This window comes from Lepidochelys kempii, chromosome 5 (genome assembly GCF_965140285.1).
Source record: "Lepidochelys kempii isolate rLepKem1 chromosome 5, rLepKem1.hap1, whole genome shotgun sequence".
NCBI classification, from domain to species: domain Eukaryota; kingdom Metazoa; phylum Chordata; order Testudines; family Cheloniidae; genus Lepidochelys; species Lepidochelys kempii.
The window spans coordinates 3,349,514-3,367,592 of record NC_136384.1 but is presented as its reverse complement, the minus strand read 5'-3'; the positions used below and the strand labels follow the sequence as shown (position 1 = coordinate 3,367,592).

Here is an 18,079-nt window from a genome sequence, read left to right as displayed (position 1 = left end):
GGGTGCTGGAGACATAGCGCGAGAGCAATCGAACTAGAGTGCTCTTCACACCTCGCACACTCGAGGGGGAGACGGCTCTGGAGGGCGCTGCACCTGCTGGCTGCCTGCCCCCAGGCAGCGAGACACGTACAGCCCCCACCCCGCAGCCCCAGACGCTCTGGGCCAGAACCTCAGCTGGCATATACCCCCGGAGAGCTCCAGGGAGTTACAGCGGCTGAGATCTGGCCCCTGAGCTCCAAACCAGCATGAGGCAGCATTGCTTTGGTTTTAGGGTTTATTGAAGCGAGTGAAAAGCCAAGCGCCCACAGGCAGCTCCGTGGAGAGCTGGTGAGAGGCAGCAGGCGAGCAAGCAGCCGCTGGCCATGGCGCACAATGGCAGGTGGGCGGCAGGGGCAAAGGGTGGGAGTGAGGAGCTAAACCCCATCATACATCGGGCTCTCTGAGCCCACCAGTGGGGTAGGGGCTGGCCCTGGGGTTGGCATGTGTGGGGCTGGAACTGTGGGCATCAAGAGCTTAAAAAAGCTACAGAGAATTTGTCCCTCAGCAGCAGGCCCAGGGACTCTGGACCACTTCCCGCCACGCCCCTGCCTCCCACAAGCCAGAACCAGGCCCCTTGCTGATGCACATAGGAGCCAGGAGCCCACAGGGGTTACTGGGTGACATCACTCCCTGAGCCCTCCGGAGCACCCTTTCAGTATATGCCACAGCGCGCCCCACTGCTGACACAGTAGGCTGACAGCAGCTCTCCACCCGCTGCAGCCTGGGAGCTCCCATGGGGTGACAGCCCCCAGAGACCCAGCTCTGAGGCTGTGGGGAGCTCACACAGCCAGTCACCCACCCTAGGAGCCAGGGCCCTGGGCTCCGAAATGCCACCTCCAGCGAGCGCACGGGGGATGGGACGGGAAGCGAAGCCAGTGGGACCTGTACTGGTTGCTCCTCTACAAGGGGCAGACTCGGATGCCTTCTGAGACCTGCAGAACTTTCCAACTGGCTCACAAGTTTGCAGGTCTCAGCCTCACCTTGAGTGGTGACTATCATTGCCCGTAAAGTGGCCTGTCGAACAGACTCCACCGTGCTCTGCCCACCAGCGCCTCCAGCTGCAGAGAAGATCCCCCCCAGCCCAATTCCCGCTGGTCAGAAAAACAAAGTAACTGAGTTCCGGTGTGCGGCCGGCGGCCCCCTCTGCAATGTGCCAGCTCCCCTCCTTGTGTGACGCGGCTCGTCACGCTGCCTCCCGTGGCCTCACCCTGTGATGCTCCTCGGGCAGAGCCCTCAGGCGCTCAGCGGCCTGTGGGGAAAGGGAGAGCACGGGTGAGACTTCAGCAGGGAGCCGAGGGCACTAGAACCGGCACCAAGGCCCCACGTGGCTGCTCCAACTGGACGGGCAAAGAAATCGGGGGCTGATTCCTGCAGTTCAGAAGCACGGCCTATTGGGGGCACCAAACCCCTACGCCACAGCCCACCCTTCGGGGGGTAAACTCCCAGCCTGCAGCCCCACACCCGCCCCTGGGTGCCCAGCCTAGGCCACTCCTAACAGAGCCCGCTCCCGAGAACACCCTGCCCCCGATCCAGGGCTCGTGCCGCTCACCTGCTCCGGCGTCAGGTCCCGCTGAGCCTGGGCTAGCATCTCGTAGCCCACCATGAACTTGCGGACAGTGGCCGAGCGGAGGAGGGGCGGGTAGTAGTGGGCGTGAAGCTGCCAGTGCCCACAGTCTTCTCCCAAGTGAGGCCCCGTGGGGGCACCTGCCAGACACAAGCCCAGCAACGATTCCAGGTACCGATCACAGGACTGAGACTCTGCTCACATGGCCCCCCGAGCAGCCACCGTGACCGGCAGGGGCTGGATTTGAACCGTCAACCCCACATGCCAATCTCCTGAGCCACCCGGTGCCCTGACTCGCCCAGCACTCACCTCCCCGGCCCCCCCACCCCCCAGCCACGTACCATGCCAGCCCATGGAGTAGGGGAAGGAAACCTCAAAGAGGTTGTCGTACTTGGTGAGAAGCCTTTTCATGATTGAAGCCAGACCTGCAACACAAGGACAGCGAGTGATCTGTCACCAGCCCTAATCCAACCCGCCCGCAAGCCCTTGGCCCGTGTGGTGGCACAGATAACAGGAGGGTCCCTGGCGCAGACGGGGGGGCAAAGCTTTCAGAGGAAAAGCACAAAAACTCTTCCCTGGGTCGCATCTGGCCACGGGCAGAATCTCACGCCCGCCTGCGAGGCAGCTCAGTGCCCTGGCAGCGACCCAGTCAGCAAGGGGGAAGCTCTCCAGAACTCACGTTCCAAGCCAGAGCTCACAGCAGTCTGACACCTCGGGCTGGGCGCCCACCCCCGGGCTGGGCCAGTTTGGGTCGCAGCTATGGAAACACAAACTGGGGCCTTGCCCTTATGGGACACAGCGAGTGTCGACTCTGGAACCTAACGACAATGCGACCACCAATGCCCTTAACTACTTCACTGCTGGGCAGAGCTTGCAAGGGAGAAGAGGGATCATGTCACCGATTGGCTGGATACAGAGAACACCTCACCCTGGCACTGCTTGAGAAGGGAACGCTGCTCATCCTCCCTTCCCACCCACCAACCTAACCCCTGGTTCAAACTGCTCCAGTGCCTCTGGGGTGGACCCCAAACCACAACCCTCCTCTGCACAGCCACGCCTTCCCTAGTGCCTCTGGGACAGGGGAATCTGCCCTGAGATTAACCCCTTGTTCACTGGGGGCCAGGCAGTGCCCCTGCCCCATCCCAGTGCTTTCCCAGAATCCAAGGCCAGATTGCGATCATCTAGTCTGCCCTCCTGTGGAACACAAACCTGGAACTGCCCCGTAATAAACCCTGAAGCAGATATTTTGGAAAAATACCCAGTTTTGATTTTAAAATTGTCAGTGATGGAGAACCTACCATGACCCTGGCTAAATTGTTCTAATGGTTAATTGCCCTCATTGTTAAAAATTTACGCCTTTATTTCCAGTCTGAATTTGTCTCGCTTCAACTTCCAGCCATTACATTATGTTAGACCTTCCTCTGCTAGACTGACGAGTCCATTGTTAAATATTTGCTCCCAGTGTAGTTACCTATAGGTTATAATCAAGTCACCCCTTAACCCTCTCTTTGTTCAGCTAAAAAGACTGAGCTCTGAGAGTCACATGTCACTCTCAGGCAGGTTTTCCAGTCCTTTAATCGTTCTTGTGGCTCTTCTCTGAACCCTCTGCAATTTATCAACATCCTTCTTGGATTGTGGGCACCAGACCTGGGCACAGGATTCCAGCACCGGTTGCACCAGTGCCAGGTACAGATGTAAAATTACTTCTCTACTCCTACTTGAGATTCCGATTTATGCATCCCGGGATCGCGCTAGCTTGTTCGGCCATGGTGTCGCACTGGGAGCTCACATGCAACTGATTATCCACCATCAGCCCCCAATCTTCTTTAGCTTCACCGCTTCCCAGTAGAGAGTCCCATATCCTGCAAGCGTGGCCTGCATTCTTTAGTCCTAGATGGATTCATTTCCATTTAGCCCTAAGCCCTATTAAAACGTAAGCACATTGTTTGCTTGTGCCCAGTTTACCAAGCGATTCAGATGGCTCTGTATCAGGGACCTGCCCTTTTCATTATTCACCTCAACCCCAGTCTGTGTGACATCTGCAAACTTCCCAGAGCCCCAGGACCTGTTGGGAAAGCTTGTGCCTCGCATACCGAGCCACCTGACCTCAGCACAGCGTCGGCCGCCCCCACCTCCCAGCCTAGTGGGCCGAACATAGGGCAGGCAGGCAGGACGCCCAAGTTTATTCCTTACTGTCAGGGAGTTGCGGGACACACCAAGCACCAGCCCAAGCCTGGCTCTGGAAGCTTCGCATGAGTGGCATGGCACCATGCAGGGACAAGCATGCGGGACTCAGCCTCCCAGCACCCCCACATCCTGAGCCCAGCTCAGCACAGAGCACCTGGGGAACTGAACAACAAAGAGCTGCCCTCCAATCCCTCGTGCTGGGCACACAGCCGGAGCTGCTCCGCCACGCTCCAGAACCCCCACTTCTGATTTCATACAGTGCAAGAGAAGGAAATGGGAACGGGGGCTGGGGACCCTGCAATCCACCAGCAGTCAAAGCGGGGGGTGGGTGGGACAATGGGAAGCAGTGACTGGAGCTGGTATGAGAGACAGGCACGCTGCCTGCATTGCAAATCCAGCATTTCCCAGGAACCTTTAAAGCTCCGGCTGCCTCCAAGCGAGGATGGGACGGGACTGAAGCGGACTCCCCTAGCAGCTGCCTTTGAGACTCTGGAGAGCGCAGTAACGCTCTGGTCTCTTTATGAATGAGAAACACAGCCCACTGCAGCACATCTGCCCGAGTCTGCGGACAGCCTGAAACAACGGCTCTGAGATGTGCAAGCTGTCCCCACTCATCTCAGTCGGGTGTTCCCTCTGAAGTGGAATGATGACATTACATGTTCATATGATTAACTCTCATTGCTGATCAGAGCACACAAGAAAGGGGAGGGTCGCATTGTGCAGATTTTCATAATAGGCTATAAACACTCTCATTCAGGCATCCAAAGTGGGTAGAGCTTGAGTGTAACAACTTCTTCCCACCCCCACATCTGACCCCCGCATTCGCGGGGCTCAAAGCAATTTACAAACCATGACACCTAACAGCTGCCTGCCAGGCAGGGCAGCATCATTACCCCTATTCTACAGATGGGGAAACTGAGGCAGGAAAAGCTAGATTTCCTTGCCTGGTGTCAGAGCCAGGAAAAGAACCCAGAGTCCCAGCTCCTGGTGTTAGGCACCGTGCCATTCTCTGATTCCTTGTTCTGCTGTTAGCCACAAGAAACAGATGCCTCAAGCTGCTTCTCAGCCACTGAACAAAGACTTTTGGTGAAGGATGGGCCAGTGGGCTAATCAGTGGGGAAGGTTTAAGGTCCAAGCCCTGCCTCTCGCCCCCAGCTGGAGCATGGCAGGCGTGGGTGAGAGCAGCTGGGAGGCGGGGCCAGAGGACATTCTACCCCCGCTCCAGGCTCCTCCCCATGGTCCATGGAGCAGGGGTGGACGCATGCAGCAGCTGGCTCCAGAGCAGAGCATGCAGCTGGGGCAGAGGGAGGACATTTCCGCCCAGGGCCAGGAGCGGGCAGCCACTTACTATCCCTTTCGCTGTCGCTGAGCTCCTGGAGGCGGCAGATGTGACGGCGGGGCAGGAGCAGGGTCTGGAAAGGCCACACGGCCCAATAGGGGACCACCACCAGCCAGTCCGCGTTCTCCACCACCAGCCGCTCCTGCAGGGGACAGAGCACCATGCTGAAGGGCTGCAAAGCCCTCCACACTGGGAGGGGGGGCTAGTCCTGCCAGCCCTGCCCAGACACAGTGAAGCGGGGGGCAGGACCCAGGGGTGCTCCCAGGCCGCAGGTCTCTGCCATGCAAGCTAGGGCAGATCTCCCTCACATGGCAGCAGTGGCAGGTGCTTTGAGCTCCCTGCACATCCTTTTGCAAGAGGGTCTCACACAAACATCGAGCTCTCTGAGCCCCATTACAGAAAGAAGCTAATCTTAGGAGAAGGGGCCTTGCTTAAAAGGAGTCCAGACCTGGCCCCAGCAGGATCTGGAGCTGGTCCCCTCCCTGTTGCCTCCCGGGGGGAGCCATGACCACCCCCAGACAGAGCCAACGCCCCTGCCCACAGGCGGCTACCTTCCTCTGGGCCTCCAGCCGGGCGTACTCCAACAGCATGGGCACGCCGCGCTCCTGTAGGTGCTGCCGCTGTGTCCGGTCCTCCAGCCGGGCTTCGTTGGGGAGGAAGTTACTGGCCCAGACCTGGGGGGGGGGGCAGGAGAGAAGCAGTCGCTGAAGGGGAGCAGCTGAGATACCCCGCGGGGACAGTGTGAAGCGATGGGTGGGTCTGCATGGTGCAGCTGTGCTCCACGCAGCGGGCGCCAGTGGGGACAGCAGAGGCCCCCAGCTGTGGTACCAGAGCGCCACCTACTGGCAAGAACAGGGCTGAGCACCTGGTGCCCTGCTATTTCCCTACCCGCTCCCGCTCCCCGTGTACGGCAGAGTCCCCTTTCTGATTCTGTGATCCCCCCCAGCCCCGCATGGGCCGACAGACAGGGATGGCACGTCTCAGCAAGGAATCGAGCCCAGCTCCTCCCCCACCTGCCTCATCTCCAGGGCCCATCCCTTCCCTGGCCTCACGGCCACCAAGGGGGCCAGTCAGCGCGTGCCCTGATGGTGGGTTCTGCAAGGTGGAGACCCACCAACCCCTGCCACAGCCATCGGGTGGGACCGACAGCATCCCCATGGCACACAGCTGGGGGCGGGGGAACAGCTGAGCGGTCTCAGAACAGCCCCTCCCCCAGGGCTTCAATCCACCTAGTTTAGATGTCTCGAGACGGCGCTCCCACCCGGCGGGCAGGACAGGGACCATTCCCCAACCTGACCCCGCTCACTGCAGGGAATGTTTTTCCTGAGATCAGCCTCAACTTCCTCTCTCTAAATCTCAGCCGGTCCCTCTGCGCTGTCCCCTAGGAATCCTCAGAAACTAGAGTCAGATGTTGGGGCCACAACAACCGCTGTGATCATCTGTTCGGACCTCCCGCATAACCCAGGCCGGAGAGCCCCACCCAGAGATCCCCACGTCCAGCCCAAGAGCATGTGACTCCTCACTCCTAGAGGTCAGCTTCCAGCCCCTGGATCTTGTTCTGCCTTTGACTCGGATAAAGGAGGCTCTGCTACAATAAATCATCTCCTGCGCAGGCACTCACAGACCACAAGCCAGCCAGCCCATATCCTTCCCTTCGATAAGACTGAGCTCTGCAAGTGTCTCGCTGGCACCTTCCCATGACAGGCCCCACGCCCTGCCACTCCTGGATGTCTGTGTGACAGATGCTCCCCGAGATGTCACGCGGCCAAGCCTAGCAGATTCTCCTCCCAACCCCCTCAAATCAGCCCCATTGATCGATGGCTTTTCCCTGGTCTCCCTCCAGCTCATCACCAGGTAAGAAGAAGCCAAGCCCCGAACAAACTCCACAGCCCCAGCCCCGAGGCCCTCCCCACAGACAGTCCCCCTCTCAGCATTTCACCCGAGTCACTGGGCACAACACGTCTGAGGATGGGAGATCCAGGAGCCGGCTACTCAGCTGGGCCCAGCCCCTCGGGACTGGGTGGTTCCTGCACGGGAGACAGAAAAGCTCCCCCCATTCCGTGCCCCTTTCTATACTGGGTGCCCATTGCTATAGCATTCAGGGGGTGCCCGACACCCACCTGTGCTGAACTGCAGCCAGCCAGAGCTGCAGGGAGCATCTCAGCAGCCCGGCGTGAACCCTGCTTGGGGGCTGTAACTGGGGGATTTCTATGCGCACAGTGGAGCCTGAGGTGGGATCTTTAGATGCCGTTTGGCAGGCAGGGCTGCAGTGGACACCTGACCAGCAACAGGCCCTTTAGGCGTCCTGCCCCTGGAGGACTGAGGGCACCGGGGAACAGATTACAGCAGACCCTACAGTGGTTAATGGGTTTCCCTGGGCACTCTCCCCAGTCTAGGGAGCTGGCATCACCATTCCTCATGGGTACACTCCGCTGGCTCCCTGGGCAGATGCAGATGGCACATCCCATACCCCCGGAGAGTCACCAGGGTGGAGCTCCAGAAGTCTCTCCCCACACAGCTAGTGCGGGGCTGAGTTCCCAGCTGGGAAGCAGCTCCACAGGGAGGGCTGAGGCAGAAGGTGGCACCTGTGGGCTAGCAGTGGGCCCCCCCAGGGAGGTGGGGGGGGCAGGAAAGCCCACCCTGCCCCTGCAATAGCTGGCAGGGCTACACTAAAGGCTGATGCTAGCCAGAGCCGGAGAGACAGCTTTGGAAGCTAAAGGGCCTTTCGCTCCCAGCTGTATCCCGAGGGCGGAGGCCTCAGCAGCTCTCTGGGAGCACCAGGAAGGATCGCTTCACATGCTCCCCACTTAAAATGCTCCCAAGCGGATGGTACAATCCCCCCCCTCAAACCGCTCTATTCGGCAGCAGCCTCCCCACCTCCCACCACAGGCACAAGGTTGGGGGAGGGATGGACTGGGGAGGTTGCTCAGAAAAAGCAGAACCTGGAACGGCCAGGAGAAGAAGCCAGTTGCAGGTTTATGCTGCCACCTGATGGTGAAATTGTGATCCACAAAGGCTGAGGCTAAACAGCGGAAAACATACAATAAGCCTCATCGTGAAGTATAAATGCACCCGTAACATTTCCCAGATTAGAAAAGACTGGGGGGGAGGAATGGGAGAGAAGGGAGTTGCTCTCAATGAGAAAAGTATTTTTTGAAGATGGACAGCGAAGAGGTTTTAGATTTTTACAAGGCATTTGGTCTCCCCTCCGTTTGCTTTGCACAAGGTGTGCTTTCAACCAGCAACTGTGTGCACTTCCAGGGTTTCATCATTGTAGGGTCCCTCGCAGTGGCTATGAAGTTCTATTAACTCCTTTCTAGTTACCGCTACAGCTGTCCCCCCTTCCGCCAAACAAAACAGAACAGGGAGAATCGGCATGTTTTGTGGGAGGGTAACATAACCCGGGGCCCACATACAAGGCCAGATCTTCAGCTGGCACGAAGAGGCATGCCCCTTTGAAGTCAAGTTAGCTAAGTCAAGATCTACACTGGGTAGGGATCAACCCACAAAAAGTTACCCGGGCAGCCAGACAGTTTAGGAGGAACAAATGGGAAGGTGCATTTATGGGCCACCCAATCTTAACCCTGACCCAATAGGGTGCACTAAGCAGCTCCCATATCAGAAGGAACACTGAGAGGATTGTACGAGTGAGATTAGGGCAGTCCCTCGGCTGGGCTGTCAGCGCCTGGGACCAAGGAGGCTGAGGGAATCCCGAGTCTGGTTCACTTCGCACTGGTGATGCTGGCCCTTTTCTTTTCGCCCTGCCCTGGGTTTGGACAGGGAGATGGCAATAATCAGTTTCACTTGGCAGCTAGTCAGTTTCCCTGCCCACCCAGGTGCTCAGTGCTCAGCCCACACCCCAGTGCTCAGCTCAGTGCTGTCACCTCTGGCTCTCAGTGGGAGGGAGAGGCTGAAGCAAAATCTAGTCAGGAAAGTGGCTGTGCAAAACGGCACCCCCGACACAACGCTCAGCCCACACCCCAGGCAGGAGGCAGGTCCCTGTGCAGAGGAGCTGCAATCAGATACCAGGGTGAGGTCAACCCTCCACCAGCCCAACTGCAGCATCAGGGCCCTAGATGATGGACTTGACTGCCAAGTGAGAACTGACCAGACCTGAGGAAATGGAAAGCATCGGGGGGCAAGGAGGCAGACATGCGTTAGGATTCAGACTCCATGGCTAGCCCTGCGTTGCTGTCTGGACAGCTCAGATGTCGCGAGGGAGAGGTTTAAACACTCATTTGTTGAAGGAGATGCCACAGGAGCAATTTGAACATTGCAAAGCTGGGGGCTCTGCCAGCAGGGCTCACAAGAGTCACTTTTCAGAGAAGATCAAGGGAGGAGCAGGAGGGTGCTGGGACACCCCTTCCCCTCCCCATAACACAACACACCCACCCATGGCACAGTCCCCGGGGTGCGAGCAGCTGGTTCCCTTACCTGGCAATGAGGGTGAGGGTTGGAGCAGCCCATCATGGCCCCTTTGTTCTCAAATATCTGCAGAGAGAAGGGAAAAGAAGCTCTCGGGACTATTCTAATGTCAGCTGTCGGCAGCTGCTGGCAAGGAAGCACAGCCTAGCAGTTGGAGCACTGCCCTGAGAATCTGGACTCCATGGTCCTATTCCCACCTCTGCCCCTGAAAGGCCTTTGCAAGTCACTCACCTGCTCTGTGCCTCAGTTTCCCTATCAACCACTTGGGGGGTGATAGTGACAGTGACCGGCCTCTGGGCGGAGCGGTTCAATGCACAGATGTAGCGAGACTCCGAGACCCCAAGTGGATGGGGAAGGAGGCCAACCAAGCTCAGTGGGTGCACTGCAGAATCCCTTTGCTCTAGATCAGACTCTTCCACACGGGGAGAGGAAGGTTCTCTCCTTAGACCCTGGGAGCGCACATGACCAATGGAGAGGGGAGCCCTGAGCCAAAGGCAGTGGTCTAGCAGCACGGGGAAAGTCTCAGGCTGGGAGCGAGGGGGCTCAGAGACCCGCTCACCAGTGAATCAGTGAGGACCCAGAGAACTGGGAGGAAGCTTGGTCTGGCTCTCCAGACCGTTAGGCACAACTCGATGGCAGCACCACTCTGGCTGGGATACAAAACTGGTGACGTCGCAGACAATCTGCCCAGCACAGACCATGGGGGGCAGGTGGGGAACGGTAAGGGGCACAGCAGGGGCAGGAGAGGCTCATAACACGCCCACTACCATTTTGCACGTCTAGTGGCTCTCAGCAGCACGCGATGCTGCACCAGCGTTAATAGATTTGGCCTCACAACCATGCCCTGGGAAGGTGTGGGTCATTCTCCCGATTTCACAGGTACGGCTACCGAGGCACAGAGCCGTCACACAGGTGAGCCAGTGGACTAGAACCCAGGAATCCTGGCTTCTCACTGCTAGAGCCCACATAACGGTGACAGCACTCCCTAGCTACGCAGACCCTTGCCCCACGTTGGAGGAAAGTCGTTCAGAAACTAACCCCCTGCAGCAGGCGGAGAGCACCGAATGCCACTCAGAGACACACATATCCGGGCACGTCACAGCTTGCGGCTTGGTGTGAGGAGCTGCCAGCTGTCTGATCCCCCCCAAGCCTATACGCATGTGCCCGGAGCCTGCATTCCCCTCACCCACCCCTAGAGGGTGCAATGCGTCTACGGGGGGGTTGGCCTGCCGCTGCCCATGCTGCACCCCTGCAGGACCTTTCCCCACCACCCCATTGGAGAGGAGGGGGGAGGCACTGACCTGCACCCAGGGATAGGAAGCGCCCAGCTCCGCCGTGAGCTCCGCCCACTGGTCAATCACTGCCCGGATCTCGGCCAGCGACATGAGCGGCAGCGTCAGGTCAGACCAAGGATGGAAGCACAAGACCTTGCTGCGAGAGGGCAGGGAGAGACGGCTGTGAGTGCACGAGCCTGGGGGGGGGGGGGGGGAGGAAGGTGTCTTCCTCACTACAGCCCAGTCACCACCACCACCACCCCCCCACTTTCCCAGCCGCCCCCAGTAATCTAGCCCCACAACAAGCGGTCCCTGCAGCTGGCACTCAGCCCCCAGCCCCACCCCGGGCAGCTCAGCAGAGAGGCCCCAGACTGAGCAGGCCACAGAGACAGAGCTGCCCCACCACCGCCACCCGGGATGGCCCCATCACAGGTCTCCGTCTCCTCTCACAGCTCCCCCAGGTTCCTACACACCCAGAACAGCGGGTCTGACCCAAAGCGATGGAGACGCTGGGCTATTTGCCAGTGTTTCTATGGGACCTGCATCCTCAGCAAGCGTGAATGCGCTCAGCCTCGCAAGCCCATGTCCCCCCCTCCCGCACCCTGGGAGCAGCGGGTAGGGCAGAGCACTGCCCCTATTTAACAGGGCCCAGAGAGGGCAGGTGACTTGCCCAGGGTCACCAGCCGGATGGTGGCAGAGCCAGGGCTGAAACCTGGGAGCCAGCAAGGGGTTTCGGGGTGAAGGAAATAGCTTTCAAATGCCCCACAGCATTAACCCCTGCGGGGACGGCACCATCATGTGATTCTCCTGCCAGGACCCAGCTGGAGGGGACAGTGGACAGGACACGTGCCCGGGAGGGGAACCAAAGCCAAAAGCAAGAAAAGCGTCCATACAGAACACCCCGCTCCGCACATGTCCCGAGGCCGCGTACGGAGCGCCGTCCCTTCCAATCCGAAGCAGGGAACCAGGCAGGGTGGGGGCTGGGGCTGGTGCCAGCTAGAAAGCCTACCGAGCTGCAGGGCCCCAGAGCAGCCTAGGGATAACACTGTTCCCTCATTCTGCTCGAGTGCCGCATTTGGCGTTAGGCCCCTAAGGGATTAATGGCCTCAGCCGAGGCCTTTAGGCTTCATTTACCAAACTCCTTGGGCGGATGCTGCTCGGAACAAGGGGTGGCTGCAGGCGTCTGGGGAAGGAGAGAGAGGAATGAGCCAGAGATGGACGGTGAGTGGGAACAGCCCAGGTCAGGGATGAGCAGCACCAGTCCTAACCTAGAGCAGCGCAAGCATTGCCTGCCTGGCTCCGCCGACGCCCCTCAATCCCGACCCGCAGCTTCTCCTGCTACGCCAGCTTGGAACTCCCCCTGCACACACAGCACAGCTTCACCACTGCCCCTCGGTCCCAACCACAGCTCCAGCCCCAGGCCCCGACTAAGACAACACACACAACCACACCAGCAACAAGCACCCCAGGGGGCGTGCCCGGGTTCCAGGGCTGGCCGCAGGGGCCGGGCTCCCGGGGCAGGTGAGCCCTGCAGGGGGCGTGCCCGGGTTCCGGAGCTGGTTGCAGGGGCTGGGCTCTCGGGGCAGGTGAGCCCTGCAGGGGGCGTGCCCGGGTTCCGGAGCTGGTTGCAGGGGCTGGGCTCTCGGGGCAGGTGAGCCCTGCAGGGGGCGTGCCCGGGTTCCAGAGCTGGCCGCAGGAGCCGGGCTCCCGGGGCAGGTGAGCCCTGCAGGGGGCGTGCCCGGGTTCCAGGGCTGGCCGCAGGGGCCGGGCTCCCGGGGCAGGTGAGCCCTGCAGGGGGCGTGCCCGGGTTCCGGAGCTGGTTGCAGGGGCTGGGCTCTCGGGGCAGGTGAGCCCTGCAGGGGGCATGCCCGGGTTCCGGAGCTGGTTGCAGGGGCTGGGCTCTCGGGGCAGGTGAGCCCTGCAGGGGGCGTGCCCGGGTTCCAGGGCTGGCCGCAGGGGCCGGGCTCCCGGGGCAGGTGAGCCCTGCAGGGGGTGTGCCCGGGTTCCGGAGCTGGTTGCAGGGGCTGGGCTCTCGGGGCAGGTGAGCCCTGCAGGGGGCGTGCCCGGGTTCCAGAGCTGGCCGCAGGGGCCGGGCTCCCGGGGCAGGTGAGCCCTGCAGGGGGCATGCCCGGGTTCCGGAGCTGGTTGCAGGGGCTGGGCTCTCGGGGCAGGTGAGCCCTGCAGGGGGCGTGCCCGGGTTCCTGGGCTGGCCGCAGGGGCCGGGCTCTCGGGGCAGGTGAGCCCTGCAGGGGGCATGCCCGGGTTCCGGAGCTGGTTGCAGGGGCTGGGCTCTCGGGGCAGGTGAGCCCTGCAGGGGGCGTGCCCGGGTTCCTGGGCTGGCCGCAGGGGCCGGGCTCTCGGGGCAGGTGAGCACTGGTACCACCCTCTGCAGATTCTGGAGCTGGCTGCAGGGGCTGGGCTCTCGGGGCAGGTGAGCACCTCAGAGGCCCTTACCGGGTTCCGGGGCATCTGGCTGCAGTGCTGGGAAGTCATTGTCGAAGACAAACGTGCTCGTGTACTGCGGATTCACCTTTACCAAAAGAATGAGAGGCGGGTTATGAGGGCAGGGCCCCAGGGCTCATGAGAGAAGGCAGCCAGAGCCCCCAAGTCCACACCACACCAGAGCTGCGAGTATCCTAACCCACAACCCTGGCATACCCACAGCTCACAGGCATGGAGCCCCTTCCTGCCATGGCCACTGTCCATCAGAGCCATGTGTGGGGGAGGGGGAAGAAAAGGGTGCCCAGAATGCACTGCAGTGAGGCACACCCCTCCAAAGGGGATTGTTTCCGCTGCCTCAGGGGCCACCTCCTTTGCTCCCCGTACACGTTTGGGGGCAGGGAGAGAGATCCCATGGAAGTCGGTTGCGGGGGGTCCTGCACCCTTCCCTCTGCACATGGGACCTGTTCCCCCCCATCCATGAATCCAGGAGCAAAGGAGCTGAGCTCAGCACTGGGCCTGGTGCTTGGGCTTTCCTGCGCCACTCAGTGCAGCCCAGAGGACTCAAGAGAACAGCACGGAGGCTCCCAGGCCAGCAAGGGGCACCCTAGAGAAAGAAGTGCCCGCTACACCCTCCCATGCAGGGCCCACCCGCCCATGCAGAGCCTGGGCTAGGGCCACCCCTCCCCCCGCAAACACACACACTCCGGGCCATCTATGGGCCTGCACTACCCAAGCCCTGCTGGCCTTGACAAGGGGCTCCCAGCAGGGGCCTGAGGGCAGCGCTTTCTGCAGGAATTCCTGGCTCCCAGGAGATGGTGGCGTGGGGAGGAGGAGAAGAGATGACCAGCCACAAACCACCGGGAAATGCAGAGAACTAGAGGGGATGGATAAACTGGGTGCCTCCAGCCCATTTCCAGGGCTACAGCTGAGCAACGGGGCTTCCCTTCGGAAGGAAAAGCTCCATGTCCCAGAGCCATCCCCCTGAGCCACCTGGCCCGGGCCTGGGGGACATGGCAATCTTCACAGGTGGGAATTTACACACATCAAGGAGCACACCGAGATTCCAACATGCTTGACGGGGATCCGCCAGCAGCCTAACGAGCTCTCTTCTGGGGGTCAGACATGCCAACGGTGACGCTAATGCCCATGGACGCTCACGGCTCTCCCGCTGAGAAGATGCCAGGTGTGGAGTCTAGTAGGTTGGGGCTGAGAGCCAGAACTCCTGGGTTCTATTCCCAGCCCTGGGAGCAGAATAGGGTCTAGCGGGCTACAGCAGTGCAGGGGCTGGGAGCCAGGACTCCTGGGTTCTATTCTCAGCTCTGCCAGATTCTCTGCGTGATCCAGGACGAGTCACTCCCACTCTCTGCCCCCAGCTGTTAACCCGGCTAGCGATACCCTTCTCCCGCACACAAGCACAGCTCCATTCATTGGTGTTCACTTCCTGGGAGGTCCCCAAGGGCCAAGCTCCACTCCCCCACCCCCCGGCCCAGTACCTCCCCGTTGGCTCGCGCTGCTCCAGGGCACAGCGGGTTGGACAGGTCACAGCGAGGGACGTCCTCTCGTGGGGGTATCTCCACCTGCCCCTGCCAGGGACGCCTCATCCGGTGGGCGGACACCAGCACCCAGTCATCCCGCAGGGGGTTGTAGCGGACGTGCTGGTGCTCTGGGGGGAGGAAGGGGTCAGAGGCATGAATGCGGCAGAACCTGCTGGGCTGGGAAATGCTCTGCTAAGGGGCCATTGCCTCCACCCAGGAACACCTGCAGCAAAAGTAACTGACCCGTATACGTCTGTGCTGAACATCCCCGCGGCCCAGACACCGACCCAGCCCACACGGGCAGATGGGGAGGGTGTCGAGGGTAACACCTGACAGAGGAGCTGAGCCTCACTCCTGTTACTCCCACAGCCCCCTCTGCTCCACACAAAGGACCTCATGTTTTAAGGGGGGAATAAAATCCTTCCCCATTGCTGTTCAGTGAGAAAAGCGTCGGGGAGCAATGTTGGAAAAACAGACCGGGAAGAGGGGGGCCTGGGCACTGCGGGACGATGATGGGGGGGGTGGGCTGGGGGTCCCAGGAGCTAGGGGGAAACGCTGGGGAGATGGGATGGGGAACTCATCACTGGGGAGGGCATGGTGGTGCTGGGGGAGCGATGGGGAATGGAGGGGGCAGGTACTTAGGGGGAATGATGGGGGAATGGGGCGTGCCAAGCACTAGGGAAGCTTGGGGGCCAGGTGCTGAGGGCGTTAGGGCACGAGGGGGGGACAATGGGGGACCGGGCACCAGGCGGAGGGGAGCCACGGGGGGGGGGACAATGGGGGCCCGGGCACCAGGCGGAGGGGAGCCACGGGGGGGGGGACAATGGGGGACCGGGCACCAGGCGGAGGGGAGCCACGGGGGGGGGGACAATGGGGGCCCGGGCACCAGGCGGAGGGGAGCCACGGGGGGGGGGACAATGGGGGCCCGGGCACCAGGCGGAGGGGAGCCACGGGGGGGGGGGGACAATGGGGGACCGGGCACCAGGCGGAGGGGAGCCACGGGGGGGGGGACAATGGGGGACCGGGCACCAGGCGGAGGGGAGCCACGGGGGGGGGGGGACAATGGGGGACCGGGCACCAGGCGGAGGGGAGCCACGGGGGGGGGACGACAATGGGGGACCGGGCACCAGGCGGAGGGGAGCCACGGGGGGGGACCGGGCACCAGGGGGAGGGGAGGCCACGGGGGGGGGCGGAGGTGGGGGACCGGGCACCAGGCGGAGGGGAGCCACGGGGGGGGACCGGGCACCAGGGGGAGGGGAGGCCACGGGGGGGGACGGAGATAGGGGACCGGGCACTGGGGGGAGGGGGGCCACGGGGGGGGACCGGGCACCAGGGGGAGGGGAGACCACGGGGGGGGACGGAGATAGGGGACCGGGCACTGGGGGGAAGGGGGCCACGGGGGGGGACCGGGCACCAGGGGGAGGGGAGACCACGGGGGGGGACGGAGATAGGGGACCGGGCACTGGGGGGAAGGGGGCCACGGGGGGGGACCGGGCACCAGGGGGAGGGGAGGCCACGGGGGGGATGGAGATAGGGGACCGGGCACTGGGGGGGGGGCCACGGAGGGCGGGGGCGGAGGTGGGGGGACCAGGCACCAGGGGAGGGACTCGGGTGGGGCGGGGCGAGCCGAGCCCGCTCCTACCGCGGGGCTGGAAGGACCCGACCGCCGGCCGCGTCTCGCCGGGCCCCGAACTCGCGGGCTCCGAGCGCGCCTCCATCCGGCCCCGCACCGGCCGCGGCTTCCACCTCACGTGACCCCCCCGCCGTTGCAGGGGCGGCCGCAGCAAGGGGACCACGTGCTGTACGTCACTGCGTACGCGCCGCCACGTTCCCTCCCCCCGCGCGCTGAGCCGGGAGCGGCCGCTCTGAGCCCCCAGGGCAGGGGCGAGACCCTCCGCCCGGGCCTGCGGCGCACGAGCCCCGCCCCCGGCCTGTCCCCGCCCCGCCCCCGGCCTGTCACTCCGAGCCAGTGCCCGCTCGGCCCCGCCCCCGGCCTGTCCCCGCCCCGCCCCCGGCCTGTCACTCCGAGCCAGTGCCCGCTCGGCCCCGCCCCCGGCCTGTCACTCCGAGCCAGTGCCCGCTCGGCCCCGCCCCCGGCCTGTCACTCCGAGCCAGTGCCTGCTCGGCCCCGCCCCCGGCCTGTCACTCCGAGCCAGTGCCTGCTCGGCCCCGCCCCCGGCCTGTCACTCCGAGCCAGTGCCCGCTCGGCCCCGCCCCCGGCCTGTCACTCCGAGCCAGTGCCCGCTCGGCCCCTCCCCCTGGTCTGTCACTCCGAGCCAGTGCCCGCTCGGCCCCGCCCCCGGCCTGTCACTCCGAGCCAGTGCCTGCTCGGCCCCTCCCCCTGGTCTGTCACTCCGAGCCAGTGCCCGCTCAGCCCCGCCCCCGGCCTGTCACCGCCCCGCCCCCGGCCTGTCACTCCGAGCCAGTGCCCGCTCGGCCCCGCCCCCGGCCTGTCACTCCGAGCCAGTGCCCGCTCGGCCCCCGCCCCCGGCCTGTCACTCCGAGCCAGTGCCTGCTCGGCCCCGCCCCCGGCCTGTCACTCCGAGCCAGTGCCTGCTCGGCCCCGCCCCCGGCCTGTCACTCCGAGCCAGTGCCCGCTCGGCCCCTCCCCCTGGTCTGTCACTCCGAGCCAGTGTCCGCTCGGCCCCGCCCCCGGCCTGTCACTCCGAGCCAGTGCCTGCTCGGCCCCTCCCCCTGGTCTGTCACTCCGAGCCAGTTTCCGCTCGGCCCCGCCCCCGGCCTGTCACCGCCCCGCCCCCGGCCTGTCACTCCGAGCCAGTGCCCGCTCGGCCCCGCCCCCGGCCTGTCACTCCGAGCCAGTGCCCGCTCGGCCCCTCCCCCTGGTCTGTCACTCCGAGCCAGTGCCCGCTCGGCCCCGCCCCCGGCCTGTCACTCCGAGCCAGTGCCCGCTCGGCCCCCGCCCCCGGCCTGTCACTCCGAGCCAGTGCCCGCTCGGCCCCGCCCCCGGCCTGTCACTCCGAGCCAGTGCCTGCTCGGCCCCTCCCCCTGGTCTGTCACTCCGAGCCAGTGCCTGCTCGGCCCCGCCCCCGGCCTGTCACTCCGAGCCAGTGCCCGCTCGGCCCCTCCCCCTGGTCTGTCACTCCGAGCCAGTGCCCGCTCGGCCCCTCCCCCTGGTCTGTCACTCCGAGCCAGTGCCTGCTCGGCCCCGCCCCCGGCCTGTCACTCCGAGCCAGTGCCTGCTCGGCCCCTCCCCCTGGTCTGTCACTCCGAGCCAGTTTCCGCTCGGCCCCGCCCCCGGCCTGTCACCGCCCCG

The 18,079-nt window shown here is 63.1% G+C and overlaps 1 protein-coding gene across 1 annotated transcript; it reads right to left on the bottom strand.

Annotated features, from left to right (window-relative positions):
* Window positions 1-256: 256 nt before the first annotated feature.
* GALT (galactose-1-phosphate uridylyltransferase) lies at window positions 257-16,727 on the bottom strand. The gene is made up of 11 exons (XM_073343350.2): window positions 16,448-16,727; window positions 14,764-14,933; window positions 13,283-13,358; window positions 11,963-12,011; window positions 10,856-10,985; window positions 9,564-9,620; window positions 5,681-5,803; window positions 5,139-5,271; window positions 1,945-2,028; window positions 1,589-1,743; window positions 257-1,288 (listed from the first exon to the last, which is right to left on the bottom strand). Exons 1-11 carry the CDS (start codon window positions 16,521-16,523, stop codon window positions 1,223-1,225), a joined length of 1,119 nt encoding a protein of 372 aa, XP_073199451.1. The 5' UTR covers window positions 16,524-16,727; the 3' UTR covers window positions 257-1,222.
* Window positions 16,728-18,079: the final 1,352 nt, after the last annotated feature.

What these genes read in the sequence shown, in the direction of transcription:
- GALT (XM_073343350.2), bottom strand. Translation starts at nt 16,523, where the DNA reads ATGGAGGCGCGCTCGGAGCCCGCGAGTTCGGGGCCCGGCGAGACGCGG. An exon ending in CAGCGCGAGCCAACGGGGAG is followed by an intron (nt 13,359 to 14,763) that starts GTACTGGGCCGG and finishes CTTTTGGTAAAG; the next exon opens with GTGAATCCGCAGTACACGAG. An exon ending in GGGACCTGACGCCGGAGCAG is followed by an intron (nt 1,289 to 1,588) that starts GTGAGCGGCACG and finishes CTTTCCCCACAG; the next exon opens with GCCGCTGAGCGCCTGAGGGC.